This window comes from Colobus angolensis, unplaced genomic scaffold, assembly GCF_000951035.1.
Source record: "Colobus angolensis palliatus isolate OR3802 unplaced genomic scaffold, Cang.pa_1.0 Scaffold123, whole genome shotgun sequence".
NCBI classification, from domain to species: domain Eukaryota; kingdom Metazoa; phylum Chordata; class Mammalia; order Primates; family Cercopithecidae; genus Colobus; species Colobus angolensis.
The window spans coordinates 403,909-420,152 of record NW_012113475.1 but is presented as its reverse complement, the minus strand read 5'-3'; the positions used below and the strand labels follow the sequence as shown (position 1 = coordinate 420,152).

The 16,244-nt window shown below is 39.7% G+C and overlaps 1 protein-coding gene across 2 annotated transcripts in view; it reads left to right on the top strand.

Moving 5' to 3' along the window:
- FAM13A (family with sequence similarity 13, member A) overlaps positions 1-16,244 on the top strand; it is a 342,193-nt gene that overhangs the window by 321,081 nt on the left and 4,868 nt on the right. The window contains exons 20-24 of one of the 2 annotated variants that reach the window (XM_011932518.1): positions 207-290; positions 7,998-8,093; positions 9,578-9,661; positions 14,937-15,133; positions 15,706-15,807. In XM_011932518.1, coding sequence (XP_011787908.1) covers positions 207-290; positions 7,998-8,093; positions 9,578-9,661; positions 14,937-15,133; positions 15,706-15,807 — 563 coding nt within the window. The remainder of the gene's footprint in view (positions 1-206; positions 291-7,997; positions 8,094-9,577; positions 9,662-14,936; positions 15,134-15,705; positions 15,808-16,244) is intronic. The other variant, XM_011932526.1, reaches the window with a different exon arrangement.

Here is a 16,244-nt window from a genome sequence, read left to right as displayed (position 1 = left end):
GTGGCTGATGATTCTGCTGTGCTGGTCACATTTCTCCCAAGAGCTCAGGAATAGCCCATTACTAAATGAACTTTGGATAGAGCTAGGGAGAGCTGTTATATGAGGATTCTTTTTAGCCTTGCTTTAGGAATGTGTTTAAGTAAAGAAGTTGGAATGTTCACAAACATCTTCCTCTCTTTCAATTCTGTATCCCTGTGTTTATACAGGATATGACCAAAGACCAGATTGCTAATGAGAAAGTGGCTCTGCAGAAAGCTCTGTTATATTATGAAAGCATTCATGGACGGCCGGTATGTGATGTAGTAAATTTTCTGATTGGGGTCAATTATCTGGCTTTAGAAATGGATTTTCTATGTTCAGTATTTTACAAATGAGGTTCCCTAGTGTCTGCTTTCTTTACTTTTAGGATAAAGGAGGTTACTATATATTTACACCATAACTAAGCTTTCTGAAGGCTTAGCCAATAAGAAAGTTCTGTCTAGTAGATGTTGAACTTAATTGGGTTCCAGTGAAAAATTTGTTTGCAACTAAAATTTAGTCATTAATGTACTGCTTTAAAGGAAGGAATGGTGGAGGGGCCAGGGGTTGGGGGGACAGAGTATAGGGCGTAAAGACCCCTGGAGTTTGAAGACTTCCCTGCCCCTAGGTCTCCCCCGATAAGCTGTCACTGACTGTAGGCTTCCTCATCCATAAAACGAAAGGTGTTGAACTAGAATGATCTGCCTTAAAATTCAATCTCTCTGCAATGCAGTGCAACTAGTGTTTGTAAAGAAGTTCCAGCTGCCATTCAGAACCAGAAGTGTGAGGAATCCAAAATACGGCTTTGCCTTTTCCTAATCACGGAAGCGTTTGCGGTGGCTTACTGTTCAGCAAGCATTGCTGGAATGTTTGTTGTTAGCTGTGGGGGAAACGGTAGCACGATAGGCTTCTGCTCTCTTCCTTGAAGAACTTTTCATCAGACACCCTTCTTGTTAGTCATTCTTAATAACCTTTTGTTCATAATGTTGTCAGAGACCTAACAAAACAAATTCTTAAAAGCCAGGTATAAGGAAGCATGAAGTTTAGGTTCACTGATTATTTTTATATAGCCAAAAAGTATAGATCTCTTTTTCAGTCTTGGCCATGACTATACGATAGTCTTCTCATCTAAAATATGCTCCTTTAAATAAAGAAGGTTCCAGAATAATTCACTAGACTCTAAGGTGTGGGAGGGTAGGGATTCTGGGCTTTGTTCACCTAGTGGTGACCCCAGTCCTCAGTGTCTAGCACCAGACCTGACACATGACACGGGTCCAATAACTGTCTGTAGAATGTCTCCTTGGTGGCATTTTATTCTGAATTTATCAGGTTTAAATGTTAAAAAAAAAAAAAAATGCTGGCACTGATGATGATTTATTCTGCTGGCCTGTCCCTGCAGTGGAAAATACTGACACTCTGGGATAATGTTCATGCTTCAGCCAAGCTTTGTTTGGGATTTTTTTAAAGGCATTGAACCAAATAGTAAATGCTGTAGAGCTCAAATACGCTGTGAAACTTTCTCCTTCTCCACTGGAATGTTCAAAATGTGTAGAAGAAGAAGTGAACTTCTTTTATCAGAGAGATGCTCCTTCTCCACAATAGGCTCAGAACCCTAAAGTATAGATCTCTGTGTAGCCGTATGGCAGGCCTCATGGAAAAGGTGTGGTTTCCTTCTTTAACATTTTGTCTTTTCCTTCTGTGGATTTGGGTTATGACATTGATGGAAACCTTTAAGGACTTCCATGCCCAAGGCCCTTAGGAGCTCACAGCTGTGTTCTAGATAGACTTAACCTTGCTGCCAGTTGAGTCTTTTGTGTGCTGTAGTATTTGTTGCTCTGAGTTCAGAACAGATTCCCTCAATCAGTCTGGACTGGGTCAGACACGTAGAATTGGCAGACCCAGCTTCAAAACCAGCCCCACTGAGATGATCTCTGTGACATTGGGCTGCTTAGGTAACCTCTCAGAGCCTTGGTGCTTTGTCTATATAATAGATACCTGGTACAAATTCCCAAGGAGATGAAATGATATTACAGACACACACAGACGTTTATCTGTATACATTTACCTGTAGGATGTCTGCCACTGAGGAAGTGGGGTGGGGTGGCTTTTACTGGGTTTGCACAGTAAATGATAGTTTTCACTTCTGTTACAATTACATGTTCTACTCTCTGTAGCCTCCTTCTGATTAAGTGATTAAATCCGGCGAAAGAATGTGCATTTCATAGCCCTCTTATTAAGAATATGAACTATTATTCTTGGCCCTGGCTTATTTCCTTTCATCACTTTCAGGTGGGTCTGGATTCTGGCATCTCATAGGGTGGGGAACAAATGCTGTAGGAAATTTGAGCATCATTCATTTCTGGTCCAGTGCCAAACTCTCTGCCTCTCTCTATTTGGAATATGATGCTCCAACCTCTTCAGGAAAAGCAGAGTTCATTTGATATCTGGCCAGTCTGAAAAAAAATCAAAGAGTAAACTTTTAATTCTGAGATTTATGGTGTTACCATGGACTCTGGACTGTAAATACCATGTGGACAACACTCTTCTTAGAAGAAAAATACATGTACTTCCAGAGTTAAACTATTGTTCCAAACCCCAATTGTTCAGAAAAGCAGGTGCTCAGAATTCAGTGGATTTTTTCTGAGTCTACAGATACTGATTTAAAAGGGCACTAACTAGTAAAATCTTAGGCCGAAACTGTAATCAGCTGCTTCTGTACATTTTTAGCAAAGCTGTTTGCTTTATCAGGGCACTCTGCAGACTTACACATATATAAAAACAAAAACACATGTATACACAGGCATATAATTCCCTCTTCTTATTAAAGTGTGTCCTTTTCAATATTTAAGAATCTTCTCATCAAAAGAGCATGTCACAGAAGTGCAGTAAATAACTACATGTCTGTGTATCCCACTATTTGATAATAAACAGAGGGGAGAGAATGGGTTGCCTGATCAGAGCTTCTGGTTCTTCCTCAGTGGAGTATTTTAATCTTGTGTGTTTTTAAACTTTGAGGACCCTAGACACAGCCACGTTCAAATTTAAATGCAAATTCTGGAGCCATTTATAAATATTCTCCTTTGGTTAACTGCTGTTTTGGATTGTCTGATCTTTTTACAGTCTGTTACGATTACCTGATAATGAAGAGAGAGTTGCCATTTTTCAAATTAATAGGCCAAGAATGCAACAGTTATAAGAATCCATCTCATTTTGTCTTCTCCTTCTAGCAGTTTGATGATTCAGAGGTATACCCCTCACACACAAACTCAAACTACTTGTTTTATCAAGGACAGTTTGAGGCCGCATGGTTTGTCTATGACATAATTTCTCACAAAGTTGTGTTTCTGTGACACAGTTCATAAGCGCAAATTTTTGTAAATTCAATATAGGCAAACTCTCAGCTTGGAAGGCAGAAGTCTTCGTTATGAAGGCAGCTTGGCCAAACCCTATTAGAGAATAATGCTACATCTCTGTGCTATATTGACAGCACTATATCCTTTATGCTGTATTGACGTGCTACTGATTGAGCATCCCAAATCCAAAAATCATCACAGATTTTTTGTGAAAAAACAACTGGAAGTCCATAAACCTCGGATCTGGACCCAATTCTGTGCCTTGAGCAATCATTACCCTCTCTGGTGCTTAATTTTAGCATCTAAAAAATAAGGCTTTTCTAGCTCTTAATATTTCATAGTTCTAATTTATCTTTATTTTTAAAGTAAATACATTCATCATTTTACCTTTCACCTTTGTGGTTTTGTCAGGTAATGGCAACTAAACTGATATTGCAGTAAGGAAGTTTTATTTGAGGCTAAGACCAAAACCATCATAAAAGATAAAGGCAGACAAATGCAGCTGCCTAATCAGGCCTTTATGATTTCTGTTCAAGACTTGCCATTAATTAAATGTGGATAATTGTTGGCTAGTGTTCCCTTTGTGTTTTGAAATATCCAAAACTTATGGGGCAACCAAATAGGGTGGTAAGAGGCCAGTAAATGACAATTTATTTGAATCATTAAGGAAAGACGGAGTGGAAGTGCTGCATTCTCCCCTTAGATCTTCACATCTGGATATTTACGTTGTTTCACTTATGTGCAAAAATACGTCTTACTGATAACCCTAGTTCCACATGTTGGAAGACCATTCAGCACTATCACTTTAAATAAAGTTTTGAAGACAGAGGAGTGAAAGTACTTTGAAGAGAGAATATACTATATGCCTGGCCTAAAGTCATTTCCAAGCAATTAGGAAGCATAAAGATTTTCTAGTTTGATTTCTGCAATTTACCATTCAGAAAACTGAGGCTGAGAGAATTTCAGTAGCTCATTCAGAGCCCTGTTCTTGGTGGGCAGCAGAATCCCTGAGCAGCTGAAGAGTCAAGAATAAGAGACGTCAACTCAAACGGTTTTCCTATGGTAGATTTAATAGCTCTTTTTTGACAGTTCAACGGAGGTCCTGCTTTGTTCATATAACTACTAATTAAATTTTGACCCCACTTACAAACCGAGCACTGATCGTTACTATGATGCATAAAAGTTGCATTAACTTTTAGTATCACTGAGCCTTTGGCTTCAAATATATATCATGAAAATGATTATGGTAAAAATCAGGTCATTATTCTTACCTTTCTCTTACCTCAGACTTAAAGATCTCTGATATTTTTGGTGCTTCTGTTAAATGACAATGGTTTTGTGGAATCATGAGTTTTAACTCTCCATTGTCAAAAACACTGGATTTTGTCAGATCACCCACCTGTGATTGGTTCCTGGCAGCCACTTACTGAAAACATGAGCAATTTGTAGAAAATCTAAATATCAATGTCATGAGCCAAAGAATTAAGCCAGTGATCTTCCTCATCTACTCCAAGTAGAAAACTTCCTTTTTGAATAAAGAGTAAGAAGGAGATTGGTTTGTGTCAAATTTGTCGTAACTGGTTGGTTTTACTTTCAAAGATGTTTCTGCCAAATAACTACTAATGGATGCTAGTTCACAGTGGGGATGCTGGCTGATTCCTATTTCTATTTTTAGTTTGTCTTTGGTTACTCAACCATCTATTGTTTATCTTGCACATTATATTTCACCATGTGTCATGTGCTGACATTAGGATGCACTTTAATCTCATCTACAACATGTTCTATATATTGTTTAAAAAATTATGTGTCCGACCGTCCTAAATTCTGTCATTTTACATATGACATTGTACAAATCATTTCATTTCTGTTCCTCACACTTTTCTGTGGCTATCGTTGCACTTTTGTTGAAGTACAGGTTGAGTATCCCTTATACAAAATGCTTGGGACCAGAAGTGTTTCAGATTTTGGTTGTTCAGATTTTGAAATATTTGCATTATACTGATCGAGCATCCCAAATCCCAAAATCTGAAATTCAAAATGTTCTAATGAATGTTTCCTTTTGGCATCATGTCAGTTCTCAAAAAGTTTCAGATTTTGGATTTTCAGATTTGGGATGCTTACCATGTATAACGTAAGTGCAGAAAAGAGCCCAAATTATAAACATATGTCTTGATGAAATTTCACAAAGTAAACACACCCAGGTAACCAGCACCCAGATCAAAAAACAAAATGTTGCTGATCCTCCAAAGGCCTCGCTTATGTTCCCTTCCAGTTAGTACCGTGACTTAAGGTTCCACAGAGAAAAACCACTATCATCTAACTCTGTGGATCTTTCTTATTTTTGACCTTTATGTAAGTGAAATCTGACAGTATGTTTTGTGTCTGGTGTAATTCACTCGGCTTTATTATTATGAGGTTAATCCATGATGTTGCATATAGCTGTGATTCACTCATTCTCGTTGCTGTGTAGTATTCAATTTGGGGAACATACTTCATTCTATCACTGGGCATATGGGCGACTTCTGGTTTGGGACTATTTCCAGTTTGGGATTATAGTGCTAGTGCTGCTATGAACATTCTTACATATGTCTTTTGATGAACTTAAGGCCACCTTTGTTTGGTATATACTGAAGAGTGGAATTGACGAGTCATAAGTTCAGCTCTAGTAGGTACTGCCAGATAGTTTTCTAAAGTGTTTCACTCTTACCAGCAGTGAAGGAGAGTTCCAGATGTTCAACATCTTTGCCAGCACTACACACAGTCTTCATTTCAGCTGGGTGGTAGGTGTGTAGCGGGTGACACTTGTGGTTTGATCCTTAGTCTTTTTCTGTAAAATAATTTGAGACCCTTCTAGTTTTGACAGTCATTGTTTGTAAAATTATAAAAGTCCTCGTGGTATAGTAGATAGTAGAAGAAGAAAATACCAATTGCCCGTTAGTTATCTGATAACAGAAGAGCAAGAAATAAAAGGCTGTTATTCTTGTTGATCTTATTCTAACTTGTCAAGTTGATCCAAAGCACACTTTCTGTTGATCACTTTGAGAAAGGCAAATACAAAAGGCAACAAAGGATCATCCATTTCTTTATAATCCAGAGTCATCTTTGAAGTTGAAGGCTCAAAAAACCCATAAAAGAAATGGTCAAAGCTAATGCTACTTGCCTTCCTTACCTCTAAAACTCTTGCCTTATTATGTGTGAAGTTGTAAGAGAATGCAGGAGACAAACAGCTAACTTGAAACAAAGATGCTTCATCTCATTCCCCATTTAAGTAACCAATGGGACTGCATCTGTGAATCGGGCACAGCTATTTATGTTTGAACTATTTATTCACTCATTTGATATTTATGGAATATTTCCACGAACTATTCAGGCACTGAAATAGTTACTAGGGATACAAAAACATAAACTCCTGCTCTCAAGGGGCTACAGTCTCAAGGAGGAGACACATGTCAACATATCGCTACAATAGAGTATAAAAGCATTTATGAAATTACAGGGTATGCACCGGCAGGGTGGTGAAACAAAGGAGAGAATGGGTGAGTCTCCCAGAATGGGGGATGTTGGAAGAAGGCTGCACAGGCAAGTGGCTCTTGATCTGGAATTTGCCAAACAAAAGAGCAAAGAGGAAGTCATGGCAGGGTAGAGGGAATTAGACAAGAAGGTTGAGACAACCTACTTTATTGCTGGAGCTTGAGGTGTGATGGGGAGGAGAAACAGCAGAAAGAGTATGAGGCGCTTCCAATGCTATACCAGGGAGCTGGGTATGATTCCTCCCCACTGTCTGGAGAATCAGTCCTTTAAACATTTTTTAGCCCTGTGCCAGATTCTATTAGGGATATGCAGATGAATCAGTGCATGTATTTTTCATCAAATGTTCCTTGAATACCCACTGTTTGCCAGAGTCTTGTTCCTAGAAACATAACAATTTCATAGAGGAGAAAGACAAGTGAATGAACTACGTGATATGTCTTTTTTTTTTTTTTTTTTTTACAGTCTTGCTCTGTCACCCAGGCTGGAGTACAGTTGTGTGATCTTGGCTCACTGCAACCTCCACCTCCTGTGTTCAAGCGTTTCTCCACCTCATCCTCCTGCATAGCTGGGACTACAGGCGCCCACCACCACACCCAGCTATTTTTTTTTTTTTTTTTTAAGTAAAGACAGGGTTTCACCTTGACCAGGCTGGTCTGAACTCCTGATCTCAGGTGATCTGACTGCCTCAGCTTCCCAAAGTACTGGGCTTACAGGCGTGAGCCACCATGCACAGCCTACATGATACGTCTTATAGCAAATATATGCTTTCATTTTCCCTGGGCTCAGAAAATAGTCATGTGGGAACTCTGAACCTGGAGGAGTTTTAAGCAGGAATCTGAGAATGATCCTAGTTTGGATTTAGAAAAAGCTGTACTACCAATGGAGTGACTTCCACTGATCTGCAGCTGAAGTAGGTAATCTGAATATTTATTGAATAAATAATATTATCAGTTTAAATAAATTTTGTGAGGGTAGTAAGACTTAAGTTGCATCATCTGGAGTTTCTCTAGAATTACAAAGGCCCAGAGCATGCTTAGACAGCTGGTCGTGACTCCCAGCAGCAGGCTTCTCATAGCTCTCGTTCTTGCTTTTCAGGTAACAAAGAACGAACGTCAGGTGATGAAGCCACTATATGACAGGTACCGGCTGGTCAAACAGATCCTGTCACGAGCCAACACCATACCCATCATTGTGAGTAGAATACCTTCCTGTGGCTGCTACAACACCTTTCTGCTTGAATGGGCCCTGGATATATGAATTAGGGCCCTAACCTGCTTTCTCATTAAAGAATAGGCTTTAATGGCTGAATCAGCCATTAGTATCCATGGCCCACAGCTTGAGGAATGAAGACTTTATCAAAGACCCTTGAGGCTACATTTGTTAAAAATGGGCAAATCTGAAGCTGATAGAATTTATTTTTCCCTTTTGGAGGACATGCTTTGCCCCAAAGGCATGTACATCCATTGGATGTGCTGGGCCAGAGACAGAGCACCAAGGGGGCAGGACTGCGCTTTCTCCAGGCCTCTTCACTCCGAAGAGTGCTGCTCTGGTCCCAAGGCCCTCTCTCTGTTCATAGTCCCTCCCATCCAAGAGGGGATAACTCCCTTGGGAATTGTGTCCAGGGAGAAAATCCTCTGAGAAACTCAAGAAAGAGGCCCTTCTTCTTGGAGGATGTGGCAAGGTGTAGGAAAGGAGGCTGCTCATTGAAGTTGCTGTCAGTGGCCACCATCCTTGAACTTTGCTGCTTTTGGCTCCTGGATTTTGATTTTGTCAAGAGTAGGGAGCAGCAGCTTGCCTTCAGCGACAGGAAAGTCTTTAGGGCCCAGCCACCTGCTCCCACCCCTCATCCCAGTCTCAACATTTCCACCCCCAGCTTATGAGCGGGGTGTTCTGCCCTGTCCATCTCTTGGGGAAACATTTGCCTCTGTTTCAGTGCTCCCATCTCCCTTGCTGGCTTTTAGGCTCTTTAATAAGCAGACACAAACTCACTTTGATGTTGCCGTTGCAATACATACTCATTTTAGCTGCTGCTCCTGTCTGGCCCGGCCTTAAATGCCCTTCTTATTTCTAGGCCTAGGATATTGTCTTTTTCTTTTAACAATGTATTTAATGAAGAAAGGAGGGTCCAGAGATCTCAGGCAGGTATATTTGAAGAAAGCCACTTTAGTGTATTCTGGAGGAATGTCCTAAACTAACAAATAAAACGATTAGATCCAAGGAGTTGTTTTCATTCTCCAGGCAGGAACCCATAGTGTCCCTAAGTAGGGTGAACGTGCAACAGAGAAGTCAGCTCCCCTTTGTATTGCTTTCTGAGCCTATGTGATCTCCTTAGCTGACTACAGCCGAAGTGTTCTTGTGGTTGCTGTGATTGGTGGGGCAGCGGTGGGAGGCAGGTGTTTCTCCTCGGGTTTCTTCTGCGTGTCTGCCAGATATAGTCCTGTGCTGTTCTTGCTGTACTCTGCCCTCCTCGATTTATGTGTGTGGGCGCTGAAGGGAAGCAGCAACTTGGAAAAAGAACTTTTGTTGTTTCAGGTTTTCCTGGGAGTGTTTGGCAGGGAGGGGTAAGAATGCAGAGTTAAAAGTTAATAAATACTGGTGAGGTCAGAGGAGGCCGAGAGCTGGAGGGAAAGAGAAAGGGATTCGGAATGTAACCTACTTGTTAACACCTGTCACAGGGTTCCCCCTCCAGCAAGCGGAGAAGCCCTTTGCTGCAGCCAATTATCGAGGGCGAAACTGCTTCCTTCTTCAAGGAGATAAAGGTGAAGACCCCAGCTGCTAACCCATTGCTAAATCCGCACCCGTTCCCTCCCTCCTCCCCTCCCCTCCGGTGAATGGAAAGGGGGTGTGATCGGGCCTTTTGGTGATGGCTTCTCCTAGCATTCCCTAAAAATCAGTAGCTGCATATAACCGACTTTCAGCAGTTCCCTCTAAAGAGTGCTGATTTCTCCAGTTTCATGTAGCTGATTTCTTTGGTTTTATTTTATTCCCCGCTCTTTTTTGTTTGTATTATTTGCTGTCATTCATTTTGTTTTTACTTTGCTTTCAGGGATTATTTTGTTTGGTTTTGTTGTCCACAATGCTTTTCGTTTGGTTTTGTTTTCTGTATTTGGGGAATGGATTTTCTGTATTCTAAAATCTTAAATTAGTTCATGAGACCAACTTTAAAAAGAATCTCATATACTGTTTATAGAAAAATCAAAATTAACATAGGAAATAGATATAAACATATAAAACAATGCAAAATTGTACTTCTACAAATAGTAGTTTTCGACAGATTTGCGGGTGCAATATTTCCAGCTTTTCCTTCTTGACTGTCTCATAGCACATTTAGTCCCCAGGACTAATTTTAAAATCTGCTCTTAATCTACAAATGAGGTGCTGTGAATGACTGATAGCTGCCAGAACATATGTCCTGATTTTTTTTTCCAGTAATACAGATTTTGTACAGATAATCCTTGTCATCAGTGGCTACTTTTGCTAGAGTGGGAGATGGAATCTGTGCCCATAGACCAGCGTGTCTCTGTGGGACCCTAACTGGCCCATACTAGGATCAGCCTCTTTCATGTTTTTGTTTCTAGACAACTGAACAAACTAGACTGCCTTATACAGAACTCTAGAGATGAAAAATCAAAGGCAATCATTTTTTAAAAATCAGTGATTGTTTTTCTAACAGTCATTTAATTCCAAAGCAAGAGTTAAACCTGGAGCAGAAGTGAGTTTTAAGAGTTTCACTTGTCATATTTCTGTGACAGTTCCGTGCCTGGGGTGGTCATTTACGTGCTATAGTTAGGAATGATTATTTCAGTATATGGGGGACTCTTGTCTACTGAGGGAAACCAATTGAGAACTTCTCCATTTTCTTGTCTGAGGTAAGGCACCACAAGCTATAAAGTCTTCTTTTATGTATTCCTTTTCTTGCCTTTTGCAGATCTTAATACTTCATATGCCTAATTGTATGGTATTAGGCAATGACTGTGCTCACTGTATTAAGCAGAATTTGTTTCATGAAAATGCTCTAAACTCGGTACTTGAAATTTGGGCCAGTATACTATATTGTGTCCTTAAAAATTAGAGCTATTTTCTTACAATAAGCTTGATGTTAATGAAAGACAAATTTTGTCTGGCTGGTAATGTCACCCAAGAATGAAACCACAGATCACTGATTATTTCCCAATGCTCTGCTGTGTGCATACACACTGCAGAGAAATTGGAGAAATTTGGGTAACTGTGTGTATGAAAATTAGCATGTTTCTCTTAGCAGCATACAATAGAACTATTACTAGATAAAAATGTGTTCTTGAACACATCCAAAATATAGACACTTAATAATGGTTTCACTAGATGAAGATAACCTAATGATGGATGCTCTTTTTTTTATAAAAGACATTTATCCCATTCTTATCCTTTAGCTTAATTTTTTTTCACAAGTATATTTTGGCTGTGGTTTATCTCCTGGCCCACATCATGGTCAAAATTTCAGATAATTTTGCAGTGACTACCTTGCTTTTGTAAACAGTGCTGTCTTTTGGTTCATTTTGTTCCTGTTGGCCAGGCCTATTAGAATGTATTTGGACTGTACTAAATCTTGGCAATTCCAATTTAGAATTTGGTGTGTGTGCAGATAAGATTGTATCTAAGTGGTTTCTCCAAAACTCACCCCTGGTTTTAAATGCTTTTGGGAGCGAACCAGCTGTAAATGAACTAGAGCCAGCTCAAGTTCTGAAGGCCTAGATTTTCCAACCCAAAGTAACCTAGAGATCATCTGGTCAGTTCTCCTAGCCAACCTAAGAATCCCCTCTAAAACTTCTCTGGCAGAATAGAGACATTGTCCCTACAGAGAGATTCCATCCTCAAGCTTGAAAAGTTTACAGCAATGGGAGTAGTTAGGTCACTCACTACATGAGTATCAATAATAGCTAACAACTTACATTATTGGTTTTATAATTATCTTTCTTAATTACATGTAATTTAAAATGTATAGGTTTGATAAATACAAAAAGTTAATGACAATAGTTGAAATTAAAATATTCATAATTATTATCAATTTATTGCATTCTATCCCATAGGCTTAGTTTTGCCCCTTGGAGCACCATGAAATAAAGATAATGCTTCTTCCCTGAGAGCACTACCTGTATTTACAGTCACCTGCCCTGCCCACTCTCACTCCACACCCTATGACAATCTGTTATCCAAGTTCCTCTTACTCTTATGTGATATGGGTTCCAGACCTTTCAGTGGTCTCCTAGCTCTGCTGTGTGCATACACACTGGTTTATCAGTGTTGCTGTTAAAACTGATACCCAGAACTAGACATTAATCTGGATGTGATGTTAATCAGAACAGTGAACCAAAGACTAGTCTTTACCTTGATCTGGATGACTGAGACCTTTTCATGCCTCCAATTTCTTGCCTATGCAACTGTCAGGGTATTGGGAATTCATTTTGGCCTGTCAGAGGATAGGGCGTCAGCCTCAGCACTGCTGACCTTTGGGGCCGGTAACTGTTGTGCAGCACTGCCCTGTGCTTTGTGGGTTGCTTACCAGAGTCCTTGGCCTCCACTCATTAGAGGCTAGTAGTGTGCCACCACCACCCCTTCACCAGTCGTGAGAGCCAAAAATGTTTCCAGATATTGCCCGATGTCCCCAAGGGAACAGATTACCCCCATTGAGAACCACTGCTCATGGCCCTGGCATGACTCACACTTTGCTGTATACTTCTGCACTGCCCCTGATGTATCCAGCTTTTCTTTTTCCTAATTATAGGGCCTTGAATTTTTCTAATTTGTTACATCTCATACTTCTATTTCAGCTGTAGGAAATACACTAAATCTAGCTTTTGTATTCCAACATGTCAGATATCCCTAACCGCTTTGTATTATCTGTACATTTTGAGAATATGCCTTTTCTTTGTCCAAGTGACTCAGATACTGAGTAAGGCAGGGTCAGGCACAGGGGCTGCTGTAGAATGCCCTTCAGGTTCATGTCACCCTTTAGTCATTACTCAGTAGAAATTTGGGCAGCCAGCTTTCCTTTCGTAGTATCTGCTTACCTGTTGTTTATTGAAATCCAAATAGTACATCTATCAAAAAAGGAAAAATGGTTCGTTTTCATGACTCATTTTTAAGGAACCAGTCTCATCAGTTGATCACTGATTATTTCCCAATTGCTTATATATTATCTATGTATTAATTCCTTCGAGAATCTATCCAGTATCTACAACACTTATGATGACTGTCTTATTTGAAAATCTATTTGCTATTTTTCCTCGTGATTGTCAAAGGCTACTAAGAGTAATTTTGTTACATTTATCTCAAAAAATATTGAGTGCTCACTATGTGCAAGGCAGACTTCCACATTAAGTTCTCTCAGGACTTTGGGATATAATTGATAAGACCTAGACACCTGATTTCATTAAAGGCCGTTAAGTTCTTATTTGTAACTTCGTTAGCTGTCCCAGGTGTTTATGCTCTTCTAATGGTTTTTTGTAGTTCTCTTTTCAAACTGAATTACTAGACTGCTTAACAGCCATTTATTGGCCATATGCAAGCATTGGCCAGGCTCTGGGGACAGCAGTGAACAGATAGGCCCCAATTCCTGCCTCCGCTGAGTTATGGTCAGGTGCTTCTACTCTGTCTTCCTTATCCAGGGGAGGGGAAGGAAAGAGGGAGCAGAAAACTGATGTGCACAGCCGGTGTCCCAGGTGTGCCTTATGAGGTACCTGACATACATTATCTCAATTTTTATCAAAACTATGTCGGTGGGAATTGTTATTACCCTTACTAAAACAAAAGAAACACATTCATGTAAAAAGTCAATTTTACTTTGTAAATTTTTAAATGTTTTTAACAATTTAAAGAGACTCAAGATCTGAAGTCACAGCTGAGACAATCTGGAAAAGCCACCTTTTGCCAATTTTATTTTCATAGCAATACTTTGATATCAGTTATATGATAGTCCTTTTTTGTTTTGCTTGGTTTGGTGGCTTGTTTATTCACAGTGTTTCTCTTCAGAAACACCATTATTAAACATACCAAAATTTACCATGAACCATTTGCACACTTGCACTTTGCCCTCCAGCAGGAACTGCTGCTGTCTCCGGAGATTTTTTTGCTGCACTGCCATGGAAGCCATTTGGTTTACCTGTAATAATTGATGCTGTGCATACCGTTTTTCATATAGCTGTATTCTGAACCAATTTTTAAATTTTTTTAGGATAGTAAGTTATTCTCTGTGGTCTGACTACCTTTTGGCAGTACATCACTTCTTTTGAAATCTTTCAGACTCTGATATTATCTCTTCCTTAGGCTTACATAGCCTTACATTGGCTCTAAGAAATGCTGATCTGGCTTTATTATTTTTCTATTTGCATTATCAATACAGAGAATATCATACTTTTCTTAGAATCTTGTATGCTGAGAAATAGATTTTTGGCCTTTGGAAGTTCTTTGGAAAAGCTTGAGTTTTCTTATTTCAATCATGAGAATATAGTATGTTTCAGTCTTCTTAAAATTTTCCTAAAATTTTGTGCATTAAGCGGCCATAAAATATTTCCTAATCTCAATTCTGAAATAGAAAGGTTATATTATTTCAGAAAATGTTCAGACTGATTTTTTTTAAAAAGCCCTCTGAGATACACAAGTAGTAGAATCCTTTAAAGCACTGGTTACTGGTGATGACTTTTGTTTTGTACTGTCACAGCTGGAAAATTTTGGATCCTTCTAGTTCATCTGATTTAGGTTATAAATTGTGATGGTTGTTCCTTCTTACCCCACCCTGACAACTATTAACATGCTGTACACTTATTTGAAAATAGTTTTGCAGTCTGTTTTCTCTATTGAGTGGCTACGTTGTTTGTATTAAATGTGTATATTTATATTGAATACGGATATTCAATAATATATCTGTAATGTACGTATGTATTGCGAAATGTAGATACAGAAGAAACTCTATGGTGTCTGATTATTAAATGATACTCGTAATGAAAGTGTGCCCCAAAAAGTGACCAGATTTTTATTGGGGTTGCTGTGTATCTCCAGGAAGAAGAGGAGGGGTCAGAAGATGATAGCAATGTGAAGCCAGACTTCATGGTCACTCTGAAACCTGATTTCAGTGCACGATGCTTTCTGGACCAATTCGAAGATGATGCTGATGGCTTTATTTCCCCAATGGATGATAAAATACCATCAAAATGCAGCCAGGACACAGGGCTTTCGAATCTCCATGCTGCCTCAATGTACGTCATTTTGGTGGTGGCGATGAAATGTTTTGGTAAAAATAGCTGTCTTAAATATTATCTTAGCCTTTGTATCTAAATAAATTAGCTGATAAAATACATGTGACTGCCTGGGGTGTATCTGGATAAAACAGTGTTTTTTTGTTTTTTTAATTCTTTTTTTATATGCTTCAGCCCATGTTATTTGAGGGAACTTTTGAGTCTTGTTTAAACAACCAGAAGTTCTCTCTCTAAATGGCACCGTGTGGTTCTGTACATCACAGCCCATCACTGAACACACACTGAGCACAGACGTCATCTTCTTCTTTCAAAGAAAAATACGACAAAGTGCCATGGGATTTCACAAGGCCTAAGAATTCCTAAGTAGCAGGAACCCCCAGAAGCTGGATCTGTTGCCAGCATGTTTGGCTTTCAGGAAATGGAAAACATCTATTTCCGCGTCCCCTCAATGCCCTCAGCAGTTTCTGGATTTATTTGCCTCCCCTTTCTGCACAGCTCCTGTTGAGTTACACATTCATTACATTTATGACAACTCAAATCTAACTTAATTTCTTTGCAATGCTCTCTCTTAGACCTGAACTCCTGGAACACCTCCAGGAAATGAGAGAAGAAAAGAAAAGGATTCGAAAGAAACTTCGGGATTTTGAAGACAACTTCTTCAGACAGAATGGAAGGTAGTGCCTGTCTTCCCCCGCCCTCCCTTCCCCACCCCCGCCGCACCACACACACACCCATCCCTTTCGTTTTTCTGTCAGATCTGTGGAATGCCTTCAAGCGGGGGACTCTTCTGCATCCTCCCTGTAACCTGGTCCTTGGGTTTGTGCCCAGGGACCGTCAGAGGTTGACTGTGAGATGATGGGATTTGTGTGGACCACCCAGAAGAAATGCTCTTTGGGTAATGCCCAAGAGTAATGCAGATTCAGCTGACATTTATGAAACGAACCTGTGCCATCAAATTCTTATCTACAGTGAGCAGCAGGAAGATGCATTTCCAGCTGTTGGTGGCACCAATGCTTTTTTCTTAAGAAGGTAGAGATTAGCCAAGTAGCCATAGTGGCACACCTATAGCTCTAGCTACTTGGGAAGCTAAGGCAGGAGGATTGCTTGAACC